General features: G+C 32.0%; 1 protein-coding gene across 33 annotated transcripts in view; it reads right to left on the reverse strand.

Moving 5' to 3' along the window:
- Positions 1-16457, reverse strand: part of Rims2 (regulating synaptic membrane exocytosis 2) — a 418336-nt gene that overhangs the window by 192239 nt on the left and 209640 nt on the right. For all 33 annotated transcript variants that reach the window (XM_042673019.1, XM_042673018.1, XM_042673020.1 and 30 more), the window contains 5 exons: positions 14925-15044; positions 11430-11529; positions 10298-10421; positions 4745-4791; positions 2508-2620 (listed from right to left, as the gene is read on the reverse strand). In XM_042673019.1, the coding sequence (XP_042528953.1) occupies positions 2508-2620; positions 4745-4791; positions 10298-10421; positions 11430-11529; positions 14925-15044 (504 nt within the window). The remainder of the gene's footprint in view (positions 1-2507; positions 2621-4744; positions 4792-10297; positions 10422-11429; positions 11530-14924; positions 15045-16457) is intronic.

Here is a 16457-nt window from a genome sequence, read left to right on the forward strand (position 1 = left end):
AGCAGAATTCAAAATTGTATCATATATCAATGTTAGTTTTATATACAATAGGAAAAAATAGAACTCAAAAGAGCATTACAGATATAACTTAGTTTTGCTTAATATTTTATAGGTTGTAAATGGTCATAGTTTAGCAGCAGGATTATAACTGACTTTTTACCTTTGATTTTTTTGGTGTACTTTCTAGATTTCTAACAATAAATATTCCTAAGATTTATAACCATTGTGTTTTATATGTTTGAATGATGTGTGTGCATAATTTCAAAACATATACAGTTAGTTCACTAAAATCATAAGAATCTGTCATAAGAAAAATAAAATGGCATGCATACTAAATTACTACATAGACTTTTTTAAAACCATCACTCAAATCTATAGGCTGTATCATCAGTATCATCAGTAAGCATATTAGAAATGAAACAACTTTATAATGCTTCTAAGTATTTAGTAATTATATCTTTATACCACATTAATTTTGAGTCATGAAAAAAATAGTTTGAAATTTCCCTAAATTATAACCCTTTGCTCCTCATCTTTCTCTCCTAGTTCACTTAGAATTTGAAATAAGATAACAAATTAAGAAATTTAAAATCTGAATGCTCCCCTACCAACGCAAACAACTATATACCTAAACAAAAACACACAATACACAACACATACACATACACACACACAAACACACACACACACACACACACAGAATTTGTGTACTGGCATCATCCAGTCCCCTTGCTTCCCCAAACGTAATTTAAAGATGAACTATTTAAATAGAAATATAATTAAAAAATAGCCGGGTGCTGGTAGCTCACGCCTTAATCCTAGCTACTACAGAGGCTAATATGTGACGATCATGGTTCAAAGCCAGCCCAGACAGAAAAGAGGAAGTCCATGAGACTCTTAGCTCCAATAAACCACCAGAAAACCAGAAGTGGCACTGTGGTTCAAGTGGTAGAGCACTCGCCTTGAGCTGAAGACCTAAGGGACAGTGCCCAGGCCCAGAGTTCAAGCCCCATGAGAGGGGAAAAAACAAAAAAAGCTAATATTTATTAGTTTCCAAAGAAAGTAGAAGAAATCACACAATTTTGTAAATGAGAAATATATATATATATATATATATATATATATATATATACACAAGAGAATAAGTAGAAAAATCCTATTTATTGTGGGCTATATCTCTCAAATAAAAAAGTTCACTGTACTTAGAAAACAATAAAGAAAACTTACTAACAGTATCCCTCCAGTTTCGTAGATAACTCCTGTTATTGTCAGGAGTGGTCAAAATTGTTCCAGAAAAGACATGTCTACTAAATTCTTCAATAATTTTTAGTATCCTAATTTTGTAAGAAAAATATTTCTGCAAAATAAAACTCTGTCCCTTCTGACTAAAACTGAAAGAATTCCTCAGCTGATTAAATAAAAAGCTATCTAATTATTCTTAAAATATCAGCCCTAGTTTAGTTTTTAACTATAAAATTTTTCAATCAAATTCAGTATTTGAATTTTGAGTACCTAAGTAGGACTTTAGGACTCAGATGTTTCATGTGTAATAATCACCAATGTTACTGAAAATTAATGCAACTGAATAAATTTGAATGTATTAAAATATTACAGTACTCTCCAAAGAGAACATGAATGAATCAACTGAATAAAAATAAGGACTCAGCCAGGTGCTGTTGACTAATGCCTGTAATTCTAGCTACTCAGAAGGCCGAGACTTGAGGATCATGGTTCAAAGTGAGACCAGGCAGGAAAGTTTGTGAGAATCATCTCCAATTAACCATCAGAAAACAGGAAGTGGTGCTGTGGCTCAAAGTAGTAGAGAGCTAGCTTTGAGCAAAAGAGACAAGGGATAATTCCCAGGCCCCGACTTCAAGTTCTATCATTCCCCCCACTAAAATTAATTAATTAATTAAGGACTTAAGTTTGCAAAGATCTTCTAACATGTACATAATTCCAAATGCATAGTTTAGTTTTCAGATTTTTATTAGAAAATGTGCAAATGAGGAATCACCTAATAGGAAATTAACTAGGAATTAAAGCCTGTTATATATCACAACCTTGTATTTTAATAAAATATAGAAAATATGATTATTATAAAATTCATTTCAAGTTTCACTAAGGCTGAAACAAGAATCTATAGTTACTTTTCTTTTAAATACAACCTTTACATAATCCAACACTAGCATATCTTAAGCATTTAGGACAATTTATAGTCATTTTTAAGTGTAGAAAAAAAATCATGACCTTCCATTTTAAAATAATTATGAAGATAAAGTAGTTTTGATAACTTCATAAAAATCTATCTCTCATTCAATTCCAGGAAATCAAACTCTAATAAAGAAGCATTACAATAATCAAAGCAATTTCAACTAATTAAACATTAAAAATGAAATGATGGTTAAAAGTCTAATTATGTTCAGATGAAATTTTCATTTTTCAAAATCTAGCATAATACTTTAAAACACCATTTAAGGTTCTGAAAAGAGAGATTAAAGATTACATACTGAAAGTTGTCCAGATAAGAACTGTGGAACATCTCTCAACATGCCAGGGCTCACTGGAGAGGTAACGGAAATAGAAGGACGGTCCATTTTCTGAGATTCAAATGAGCTAGAACCTGAAACACATAAAGAATAATAAAAGTAGTTTTCTTCACTATTTGAGAATCCCTTCCATATTTCCTATAAATTTCATTGTATATACCAATTTCTTAACCACAACATTAGAAATATCCTTACAGATTTCCTTGTTGTTATTGTTAACAAAGACATAAACCAACAAAGAAACTAAAAACTGGTATATATTTTAAATGTTAAATATGTAAGTATTAGAATGTCCAAAGTCATTAAAAATTTCTAGAAGATAGCTTTGTAAAACATGTCTTAAAGAATATAATCAATCAGATTCTCAAAAGGAAGTGAGGAGTATTAAAAAAAAAAATCCTGAATCATAACACCCAGTAGTTCTTTATATGAGTGTCTTTCTGTGAAGAGAAAGGAACAAATGGATAGAACTGAGGATAATAAGAAACTGGAGAAATTATGGGTCTAGAATTCTGAACTATGCATTTTAACATTAATAAAGTATACAAACAAAGATTTAGGTAAGTAAAAAATAAGAAGAATGTTTGAGGAAGATGGTTTTGTAAAGAAAAGAGAAAAAAACAGTTGAGAACATGTAGAATTCAATAACACAATAACAGTAAAGACTACAAAAAGAAGGAAGTCAGGTGATCACATGAAATAACAACAACAAAAAAGATATCTCCAGAGTAAGAGTTGTAGCTTAGGTGACATAGCACTTGCTTCACATGCATGAGACCATGGATTTCATTCCCAGCACCACAGTGAGGACAAGAGATAAAGAGAATAAGGACTGATTCATGCCTGTAATCCAAGCTTTTCAGAAGGCTGAGATCTGAGGATCACAATTCAAGATAGCCAGAGCAGGAAAGTCCGTGAGACTCTTATTCCAATAAACCACTCAGAAAACCGGAAGTGGAGCTGTGGCTCAAGAGGTAGAGCGCTAGCCTTGAGCTGAAGAGCTGAAGAACAGCATCCAGTCCCAGAGTTCAAGCACCATAACCAACAACAACAACAAAAAAAACCCTTTCTTTTATGTGCTCATGATCACCACTGTGTTGCCACTGAATTATTAAAATAACCCTCTCCCTTGTCTTTCTGCCTTACCCTTTCACTCCATCTGACCTACTTTCAATATAGTAGCTAATTTTTAAAAGATAAACGTTTGCTTAAAAGAATTCTCTATACATGTAGAAAATTGTATGTGAAATATTCCCTCAAGAAGCAACTGAAAACAACAAAAATCAGTCTTTACAGTGGCTTCAGAAGATTATGTAACTTGGGTGCCCATTACTCCAGCATCCTCCTTTCTAATGTTCTCTCTCTTACTCAATTCATCCACAGTGGCCCTTTTCATGTCTCCTTAAAGGCACCTTAGACTTTCCAGTCTTGCACAATAACATGTGATCTCTGTATCCAAAAAGCTTTTCTACAGACAGACACTCTTTCAAAAACATTTTCCCAAAGCTTTCTTTTAGTTTGGATGATCTCAATCAACATATTTCAACTTACAGCTCCTCTTAAGTTACAATATCCCTTACTCTATTCTAAATCGTTTCCAATCAAACTTAGCTGATTAGAAAACAACTAATTTAAGATATGAAACAGTACTCAAATAATTAAATTTATGCATTTAGAATTACTTACACATATATCTTTATTGTTTTATTACTATTTTGATATTAGGTTTAAACTACTATTCTACATTCCAGAACTATAAATGAGAATAAATATAATTATAAATTTGTTTGATACAAGCATTTCCATCTACAGACCAGTATTGTGGCTACAAAGCATGAAACTTTAGAACTGGAGGAAAGTTTGGGAGTGAAACTGAAAGTGATAACTTTTACTGTGATGATGGCTTCACAGGTATATGTGTCTGGCAAATTTGGTTAGTTATGTAATTCAGCTGCATACAGTTTATTGTAATACCTTAATAAAACTATCTAACACTCCATACTAAATTCAATTGTGGTTAGTGTAGAATTTTGTTCTTTTTCCCACAGAGACATGAAATGATACTATATATTTCATCTTTGTATGATGATATAGATATTAGAAATGTACTTATATTTCATTAATAAAATACTTCATTTGGCCTTTGATGAACAGCAATATCAATAGCATATTCTTCTAGGGAAAAAAATCAAACTTACTGGACTCCATTTGTACATGTGTGCTATCAGGTATTCTAGGTATATCTCTGAAATGATAGAAAAAAAGAACAAGAAACTTTCAATAACTAATGCAATGACTATTTTAATCATTATTAATCTATATGATAATTGGACAGTATCAAATGAAATAACTGTGAATGGTAAAGGTATCCTAAAAGTAAGAAACAACAAAGTAAGTACTTTCTGGCTAACAAAATCGAGACTAACCACAAATATTTTAAAGGAATTAAAATGTATATGTATCTATAGGATAAGTTTATGAAAACATACACATTATTTTCTATATGTCTCTCTATTCAACTTACAATCTAAAAAATTTTGTATCTAAACATTGAAATTCCATGCTACTCATTATTTATACCTTCTGCTAACCAATACAGTTTTAACATTCCCATGGCAACTAGAACTTTGAAATGTAGTTACTTCATTGGGGAAAAAGGCAAATATATATATACACACACATATATATATATATAATTAATTTACTTTATTGTTATTATAGAGGTGATAGAGGGGTTACAGTTACATATCTCGGGGAATAAGTACATTTCCTTTCATAGAGTGTCATATATTTCCTCATTCAATAAAGCTTTTAAAGTTATCTTGTAACAATATTTCCATGGAAAAAATAATACATTCTTAAGTTATAATTTTAATATCTTGAAGTAGTTGTACAAAGGAGTTACCATTTAACCAATCAATATATAAGTACACTGCATACTGAGCAATACCACTGCTTTCATCATTCCACATCATCCCCCCAATGCAAATGCTCCCCTCAATTTTCTTAGTTTCATAGGATATGCATTAAGACTGAATTCTCCCTTTCCTTCTTCAACTCATTCATCTATACCCCCCTGACCTTGCCCTCATACTTTTTTTTTTTCGGTCGTGGGCTTAAACTCTGGGCCTGGGGGCTGTTCCTCGGCTCTTCAGCTCAAGGCTAGTGCTCTACCACTTGAGCCACAGTACCACTTCCAGTTTTCTGGTGGTTTATTGGAGATCACAGTCTCACAGACTTTCTTGCCCGGGCTGACTTTGAACTGCAATTCTCTGATCTCAGCCTCCTGAGTAGCTAGGATTATAGGCATGAGCCACCAGCTCCTGGCACCCCCACACTTTTAAGCAATAGTTTCCTGGTATTCATTTTGTTGGACTGTGAGTTTGTTTTTCTAAAGAATTATACCATTTAAATTCTCTCCTGCAAATACCATACTTTGGTTAATACATATGTGAATACCTGCATACAACCCCACATGTGTTTACTTGCATATTTATAAATTAGCTCTAGCTTTCACAGATGAAAGAAAACGTGCATCCTTTGTCTCTCTGGGACTGATTTATAACACTTAACATTATTTTTTCCAGATCCATACATTTCTTTGCAAATGATGTGATATCATTCTTACTAATGGATGAGTAAAATTCTATTGTGTGTACAGAACACATTTTCTTGATTCATTAGTCCATCTAAGGGCATCTAGGCTATTTCCATTCTGAGGTTATGGTGAATAATGCAGCAGCAAACATGGCTGCGCAAGTGGTTCTATTGTATCCTGATTTGTAATCATTTGGATAAATGCCCAAGAGTAGTATTGCTGGATCATGGGGTATGGTTTTTGTTCGTTTGTTTGTTATGTTATTGTTGTTGTAAAGGTGGCATACAGTTACATGAAACACTGTTACAATTACATAACATGGTTCTTTTTGAACAGTGTTACCTCTTCCCTAGTTTTCTCCCAGATTTTCCCTCCCTACACCTCTTCCCAACTGATTGTATAGTTAATTTTCAACATGGTGTTTAGAGAATATCACTGGTGCATTTGTTCCTCCATTGTCCCATTATTTTTGTGCTCTTATGTCATAGTTTTATGTTTAGTCATTCTGCAGAACATCCAAATTGCTTTCCAGAGTGGTTGTACAAGATTATATTCCTACCAGCAAAGCATTTGGACTCCTTTTACACCACATATTCACCGGTGTCTATTGTTGTTTGTATTCTTGCTAATAGCAATTCTAATTGGAGTGAGATGGAATCTCAGAATTGTTTTCATTTGTTTTTCCTTCAAGGTCAGAGATGTTGAACATTTTTTCATGTGTCTATTATACATTTTTACTTCTTCAGAGAAGTGTCTAGTTTGTTTGTCTATTTATTAACTAGCTTGTTGATTCTTTGAGGGTTTCATTTCTTGAGCTCTTCGTATATTTTGGATATTAGGCCACTGACTAATGTACAGCTGGCAAAGATCTCCCATTCATTCTATAGACTGTCTTTTTAGCTTGTTAGTTTGATGCAACTCCATTTGTCAATTCTTTCTCTAATTTGCTGAGTACCTGGAATTTCACTCAGAAAGTGTGCCAAGAAGGTCTAATGTTTCTCCTAGTTCTTCCCATAGTAGTTTCCTGATTTCAGGTCTTACACTGAGGTCTTGATCCATTTTGAATTACTGCTTTTGTGATTCAGGGTATTTTGTAGTTCCGTGTAAAGTTTTGAATTGTTTTCTCCAACTCAGTGAAGAATGGCATTGGTATTTTGACGGGTATTTCATTGAATTTGAATTTGTAGATTGCCTTAGGCAGTATTGCCATTTCATGATATTAATTCTGCCAATTCAGAAACATGGGAGGTATTTTCACTTCTGAATATCTTCTTCAATTTCTTTTTAAATTTTCATTTCTTGGTTGATTCCTACATATTTATTTTTTGACTTGCAAATGAAGTTACTTTCCTGATTTCACTCTCAATTTCTTTTGTGATTTTCTTTTTAATTTTTTCCTTTCTATTTTTATTTTTATTTTCTTATTGTCAAAGTGATGTACTGAGGGGTTACAGTTACAAAAGTAAGGTAATAAGTACATTTCTTGTCAAACTTATTACCCCCTCCCTCTCTTTTCTCCTACTTTCCCTCCTCCCCACTCCCCCACTACGAAGTTGAACAGATCATTTCCAATATATTGTCTTGTGAATATTGCTCAATTTTTTCACCGAAGGAGTACAGAAAAGCTATGATTTTTTTTGGACTGGTTTTATATCCTACTACTTTCCCAAAGTTATTTATCAGTTCCATGAGCTTGGGGGATAGAATTTCTATGGTCCTTTAGATATCAGATCGTGTCATCTGCAAATTGGGATAGTTTGACTTCTTCCTTCCCTATTTAGATTCCCTTTATGTCACTCTCTTGCTTTACTACTCTAGTAGGAAATCTCACGCAAAAAGAGAGTAGAGAAAGTAGATATCCTTGTCTTGTTCCTGACTTAAGATGAAATGTTTTCAGTTTTCAACTTTTAGTATGATGTTGGCTGTAGTTTCCTCATAAACAACCTTTTTTATGTTGAATAATGTTCTAATTATTTCTAGCTTGTTCAAATCTTTTGTCAAAGAGGATGTTGGATTTTTTTAACTTTAGTTTATTGTTAGAGTGATGTCAGAGGGGTTACGGTTACATAAGTAAGGTAATGAGTACCTTTCTTGTTACCCCCTCCCTCATTTTTCTCCCACTTCCCGTCACCCCACTTCCCTCCTCCAATATGTAAAGTTAATTTCCAACATGTTGTCTTGTAAGTATCGATGCTGCATTGATTCACCCTTTGTCCTTTGTCTCATCATTTTGTTATTCTACTTCCCTTCTCCCAAATCAGGTAAACATATATACAAGACATAGGGTACCAAAATAAGAAACAGTGACAACAGGGGACAAACCAGAGGGCAGGGGGGTGAACAGAAGAAAAAGAAATAACTTCACACAGTACATTTAAAAACAGAAACAAAAACAAAGAAACAACAAAAAAGCCCTCTTGTTTCCAAACCTTAGAACATATGACCATATAAAATGATTCTAAATCTAAATGAACTCCAATATATGGGATGCTGGATCTTGACAAAGGTTTTTTTCTGCACCTATTGAGATGATCACGTGATTTTTTTCTTCAGTTCTTTTAATGTGTTGTGTTACATTTATAGATTTGCATACACTGAACCAGCCTTTCACTCCTGGGATGAATTTCACATGATTGTAGCATATGATTTTTCTTGATTACTTGTTAAACTTGGTTGGCAGGTATTATATTAAAGAGTTTTGCATCTATGTTCATCAAAGAGATTAGTCTATATATCTTTATTTGTATTTTGTTGTTGTTGTTGTTGTTATTGAATCCCTGTCTGGTTTGGGGTAAGTGTAATACTGGCTTCATAGAATGAATTTGATAGCAATCTTTCCCTTTCTATTTCATGAAAGAGTTTGAGGAGTATTATTTAATAGTCTTACAGAATTCAGTTGTAAAACCCTAAGGCACTGGAATTTTCATTGCCCTGACAGTTTCACAGCTGAATAGTAATACTTAATTGATGAGATAGGTAGCAAGTATCAGTCAGAAAATTATACAAAAGATTATAAATTGTTCAAATATTAAACAAAATATGTCCTGAGAATGCTTTTAATACCAATCTGGTCAGTCCAGTTTTACAATATTACTGAAATATGAAAAGTCAAGATGAAATATGAATAAAGTTTTGCATGCTAGATTCATTGAAAGGAAATTTCAAGAAAATTAAACTAATAATCCAAATCATTATCTTGGGCATAAAAGGAGATCAAAATAATATAATCTAATTATTCCCTTAGTGAATTAAAACTGGACATTATGAACTATGTAACTTGTGGGCAGGGACAGGCAGGAAACTCAGGGAAAGTAAAGGAAGGGTGACACTATCCAAAAAGGAAATTTACCTATTACCTGATTCATGAAATCCTAACTCCTTTATACAACATCTTAATAATAACAATAAAATTATATCTTAAAAATAGACATTATTATTCTACAACAAAAATTTTCTGTAGTGTTCACACTAAAATGTGGTTACCTAAACAGAAACTTAATAATAAATTGATATCTTATATATTTTTCTGCTACTTTTATTTGGTAAGTATATGTTTTGTATTGACAAAGAGATATTTTCTATAATCTCTATGTCAACACAAAAATAGTAGTGGGCTATTTCATTAATTCTCATAATTAAAAGGATATATTTATTATCATCTTTTAGAAATAATCAATGGTTAACAAATTACAAAGAATATTCTGGTTTTGGTCTCATTTGAAACCTCTTAATCACATGCCTTCTGGTTCTTTCTTTCACAGGTTAAACCTCTATTTTGAAAGAACATGTGATTTTTGGAGTAAAGTTGATCATCATTTATACATTGTAGACAATATAGTTCATGCAACATACCTTAATGTTAATTTCTACAATAGTGCTTTCTCCTTACTAATGACTATAATTTATTTCATTTATTTATTTACAAATTATTAAAATATATTTCTTCTTCTTTTGTAATTAACAGTATACTCTATCATAATCAGATAAAGAAAAGTTTATGATCCTTGAAAGATGTTTTTAGCATAGTAGAAAGGAAAGTTGTCTAAAAAATAATTTACATTCATAAAGTAGTCAGACCTTTTTGGACTGCTCAATAAAGTTTGCTTAATCGTAGTCAATTTATACACTTAACAAAGTGTTAAAACCAACTTACCCAATTGGCCTGGAAACAACAAGCTCAACTTGTGGCTCAGGTTTGGATTCTAGAATGATGTTGTACACTTCTTCAAATGTAGCTCCTTGCAATAGCCTTCCATTCCATTCTAACACTTCATCACCTGTAACATCAATGACACTAAGATTAGAGATAAAAACAACTAAAAATGTCAATGATCAAAAGAAAAAGAAAAAAATATATACAATTTGTCTCTAATACAAATTCAAATTGGAAACAATTACAAACATCATTTGTCTCTTTAAAGATTTTGTTACTCTGTACTCCAGGGTTTTAGTACATAGGCAAGTAAGTACCTAGTTTTTCAATGAGTAAATTTCTTAGTAATGAATTTAATAATTAGGAGCAGGCCTGATAATGTATACCTGTAATCCCAACTACTTGGAGGATAAAGAGGATCACTGTTTGAGGAAAGCCAAGGTAAAAAAAAGTTAGTGAAATCACATCTCCACCTATCAGCAATCATGATAGACCATGCAATGGTCTCACTACATGGAAAATACCAATAGAGATCTCCATTCAAGGCTGGCCCAATAGCAATAATTTGCCATATGAAATCCTATCCACAAAATAATTACTAAGACAAAAAAGGGTCAGAGGTGTGGTTTAAGTGTTAAAGTACTTGTGTGGTAATTATGATAGTTGCTCTAACTCTAGTACTACTGAAAAATAAGAATCATAATCATGCTCATTATCATCATTATCTTATCAAATCATCTTCAAGGATTCCTCCAACAGCACTCATTGTCCAGGTGTATGAAGTAACATATTTCAGAAAATTGACCTTGAAGTTTTTTCCTACATAGTGTTGTAATTTTTTTACAAAGGAAAAACTAAACCAGATGGAAAAATTAAATAAACTAATACTAGATGCAAATTAGGATATCACTAAAAGTATAAAATTAATAAATATGAAGTTTCGGTGTCTAATATAACTCAAGAAATAATAAAAATGAAATAACAGGTATAATTACACATTAATGAATAAAGTTTTTCATATAAATTAAATGAACTCTTGATTATTGGCCAAATCATTTTACATGAGAACAATTTTTTCTAAATTATCCATGTTTAACCTTTTAAATGAAAATATCCAACAATAAAAACCTACCTGGCCTAAGATGTCCTACAGTATCAGCCAAACTTCCTTTTTTTACTTTGGTAATAAATGCACAGAGACGACCTGATTCAGTCATTTTTCCTCCTACAACCTGTTTAAAAGAAGAAAGTATTTAAGCTGTCATATTGCTAAAATGAACATAGTTGAGGATTCATGTAAAAAATATCTAGAACAAACTGTGGCTTCTAAAACAGTAATTTAATGTACTAAAAGCATTTCTTGAATAAAATGATGTTTCTGTTCAGAAAAGTTGATTCCTAAAAACCTATTCTTTTTACGTATTCCCAATGTGCTATATTTAACACTTCATTGAAAATGTTGCATACCTATAACAAATGTCTGATTCTTTCCTTAAAACAGAATTGTTTTGTCATTTCCCCAAAAACAAATTAATATATATTTATATGCATATATATATATCAATACTTCCCAGTAATAAGTGTTAAAAACTATTAAATAAAATATTCTGTTAAGTAGTCCAGAAATTTTCATTAAAGATTGATAAACTTGTATTATAGAAAAGTCCTTCTTTCTTCTCTATTTGGGATTAGTATGTTTTAATTTAAAGAAAAAGATTTTTTTAACTTAGAGAAAATATGTTTTGTTAAGTTTTCTGTGATTTTGATATGAAATTTTTATTATTATAGGGATATTGATATGGCTAATAATATGATGACCCTTTTTGAGAAAATTACAACATTTACTTAACCAGAAATAATGTAAACTTTAAACCATTTTTTGCCCAGATTTCCAACTTGAATGTTTCTTTAAAAATATCTTTCAGAAAAAGAAAAAAAAAAGGTTAGAAGCTTGCTGGTGGCTCATGCCTATAATCCTAGCTATGAAGGAGGCTGAGATCTGAGGCTCATGGTTCAAAGCCAGCTCAGGCAGAAAAGGTCACAGATGCTTATCTCCAATTAACCACCAGAAAACTAATGCTGAGGATCAAAGTGGTAGAGCACTAGCCTTGAGTGAAAGAGATCAAAAACAGCACCCAGAGTCCAAGCCACACAACCAATCCAAAAAAAAAAAAAGTTAGCAACAAGACTGTGGAAATCATTTGTGCATCTGTAAGGTATTAGTCTCTAACAAAATTAGTGTTGTGACTGATCAATCATCATTCAACCAATATATCAATTTCATACATGCAACAAATAACATTAAATTTACTGACTAAAATAAATAGATTTGTTGCTATTCTAAATTGAGAATATATCTGAAGGTAGAAATTACTAACATATATTGTCCTGTGCAACTACTCAACAACTACACTAAATTAAACTGCATTCAAATTCAGTTAAGACTAACAAATTAGTCCTGTATTTGACTCTTAAAAATTAAGTACAGAGGTCTTATGGGCTCAATCTGTATGTGAATTTGTTTCTTTTTTTAAATTTTATTTTATTATAAGGGTGATGTCAGAGGGGTTACAGTTACATAAGTAAGGTAATGAGTACATTTCTAGTTAAACATTGTTACCCCCCCCTCCCTTGTTTGCTCCCACTTTCCCTTCTCCCATTCCTGCCCGACTACGCCCCCCCTCTCCCCCCAATCCGGCTCCCAAGTTGTAAAGTTCATTTCTAACATAGTGTCATGTAAATATCGCTGTTGCATTGGTTCACCCTTTGTCCTTTGTCTCACCATTTTGTTAGTCCCCTTCCCCTCCCCAAATCAGATAAATGTATATACAAGACACAGGGTACCATAATCAAATACAGTGACAACAGGGGATAAACCAAAAGTAAAAAAAGAAAACAAAAACCGGGCACCAGTGGCTCATACCTATAATCCTAGATACTCAGGAGGCTAAGATCTGAGGATCAGGTTTCAAAGCCAGCCTAGGCAGGAAAGTATGTGGGAAGCCTATCTCCAATAAACCACCAGAAAACCAGAAGTGGCATTGTGGCTTAAGTGGTAGAGCACTAGCCTTGAGCTGAAGAGCTGAGGGACAGCACCCAGGCCCTGAGTTCAAGCCCCAGGAATGGAGAAACAAAGAGAGAAAGAAAGAAAGAGAGGGGAGAAGGGGAAGGGGGGAGAGAGGGAGGGAAGAGGGGGAAGAGAAAGAGAGAAAGAGAAAGAGGGAGAGAGTGGGGGGGAAGAAATTACTTCACACAGTATACTGAAAAATAAAAATAAAACAAAAAACCCTCTTGTTTCCATATATTGGAGTTCATTTCGATTATCATCATTTTATATGGTCATATATACATAGCTACTAAGCTATTGTGATCCTCTGCTGGGACCAATCTAGACATATACTAATTATTACAAATGAGGGAAACCATGGAGCCTGCGTTTCTTTGGGTCTGGCTTACTTCACTTAATAAGATTTTTTTCCAAGTCTTTTTCCATTTCCTTTATGTAAATATTTTTTAACTGGACTTAAGAAATCCAACCATAATTGTAAGTTATAAGTGCCATTGTACTATCTATGAATTGTTACTGAATCTTATAATATGCCAAACATTGCAATAAATGGTTGCACTCTGTTTTAACTTCATTTTATGAATTCAAGAATATTATTTTCCCTGTTGTACAGATGAGGAATTTGAAATTAAGAGCTGTCTAATGTTGGGCTGGGAAGATGGTTCAGTGGTAGAGCACTTGCCTTGCATGCATGAGACCCTGGGTTCAATTCCTCAGCACCACATAAGCAAAAAGAAAAAAGCCGGAAGTGGCACTGTGGCTCAAGTAGTAGAGTGCTAGCCTTGAGCTGAAGAGCTGAAGAGCCCAGAGTTCCGGCCCCACGACCAGACCCAAAAAAAAAAAAAAAAAAAAAAAAAGAGTTGTCTAATGTTATGTAGCTGGTAACTACAATAATTGAAATTCAAGGCAAAATTTCCTAACCTCTGCATCACATCTCTCTAATACTACACTCGGCAGAACTGGATTTAAATCCATCTTCTTGTGATATAAACAAATGACCTCTGTAAGCTGGTTTCTCTTCTGTGTTGAGTATTAAATAAGAGGACCAATAAAAAATACTCAAATGAATACCAAATACATAGTAGGCATCTGATAAATGTTAGTCACTAAATTCCACTGATATATAATATTTTCTACTATCTATTCAAGATATCTTACACTGCAACTTATTTCTAAAATAAAAAATTATTTCCCTCAAACATCATTTTAATAAAAATGCTGTAATGTACATGTTACATTTCACAAGTATGCACAGTAATTTTAAAAAGCAATCATTTTAATATAAAAGTAGAAACTTAAAGAAAAAACTGTAAATTTAATCATTGTGTTTAGTTTTTCTGATCAGATTACTATTGCTATCTTCCCAAATTACATGTATGACTATTATCGTAGAATAATTACAAATTCCTAAATAATACCTTGAAATTGTAAGTTTGATAATTCTTCAAAATGGAAATCTCCTTGAAGTGGTATAGGTAGCCAGAGTTACTAAGTCCTTTGTCTTTCTCATAAATTTATAAAGTAGTAGAAAGCCAAAATGTTATACATTTTATTACATACCTTTAAGCCAAGCATTGCTCCTGAATCCCGAGGCACACTCCCATCTTTTAGGCGCTTATTTAATAAAATACGGCCAATTAGGCGATCTCCGTCTTTAGATGGCTGCCAAGTTACAGGATGCTGCCATATAGTATCAATAAAGAAAAAATAATAATAATGTTTTTTTCTTGACAAATATCGTACAATTTCTTTTAATTCTTTTAATTTTTTATTCTTTCTTTTAATTTTTTATTCTTTTAATTCTAAAGTGTTAGGATTACACAAATCAGTTTACATTTCAAAATATTGATCAAAGAGCTTACTACATTACTCTTATCACCTGAATTTTATAATTTTAAGTTTTTAATACAATTATGCTAAATTCATACAGAAATTATATGGATCTACAAATTATTAAAAAAAATCTTTTTCTCTTGAAATATATGAACGCACTTAACTACCTGCTGAAGAATAATTAAAACCTCATGGGTAGAAAAGAAATATTGAAATTTTATGCAGTTGTACATTCTCAAAATGAGAACTGCTGTTTCAAATACTTGGAAAGTTTTGTTTTATAGCAAAATTTTTAAATCTCAAATGTTTAAGTATGAAATCTAAACTCATGGTCATGGTTTTCCTAAATAGATTTCTAAATTAAAATTCTAAAAGGTGCAGTTACACATAACTTTAATTGAATCTGCTCAGGAGAAACAATTATTCATGTGAGTATGCACACTTTATTTCTCATGTTGCAAAAGTTCCTTGATTTTTTTCAGAATTTTTAATCTATTTAGTAAAATTGTAGTAAATAAGTCAAAGGTATCAATTGTTAAATAGCATTGAAAATATTACACTATTTCTCATGGCAGAACCAAGGCCTTTATAAATAATGACACCATTCCACTATGAATGTTAAGTCAAATAACAAACTAAATGATTTGTGTAATCATAGATTCACAGTTATCTACAAGTAACATGCATTATCTTCATGCAAAATTTAGCAAGCAAAAGACAAGTTCTAATCAATCACATCTGTATGGTTAAAAGATTTTTAAAAATCTCACTATTCTAAAAGCAAAAATAATAAATATGAAAGCAGGTGACAATGAATCTAATGCTAATTAATACCACATTAAATGCAATGACAATAAATAAAAGAACAAAATGACAGTGAAAGGGAAAAAAGAAAAACAACATTTTCTGTGCAAACAGACCCAATTAACTCCCTTTTGCCTGGGATTCAAACTATAAATAATTTAATTTTCATCCCAAGGAAAATTTATATAAGCAATCAAATAAGCCAATCCAAAAATTGTTTATCATTTACGGTTTATAAAAACATAACCATGTTCTCCATGTGACTATAGACAAAAATTCCTTTGTTCCTAATTTTTGTTTTTATTTACTTTTTTGGTATGCTGTTAAACAATAAAAAAAAACAGCAAGACACACAAACATTTTGATTTGGTTAGTTGATTGGTTTGGTTTTGTTTTTCTTTTCTGCACCTTATAAATGCTACATTAACCCTTGAAATGCCCTGTCCTTTTAATATG

This window comes from Dipodomys spectabilis, unplaced genomic scaffold, assembly GCF_019054845.1.
Source record: "Dipodomys spectabilis isolate Male_0828 unplaced genomic scaffold, ASM1905484v1 ptg000783l, whole genome shotgun sequence".
Classification (NCBI taxonomy): Eukaryota; Metazoa; Chordata; class Mammalia; order Rodentia; family Heteromyidae; genus Dipodomys; species Dipodomys spectabilis.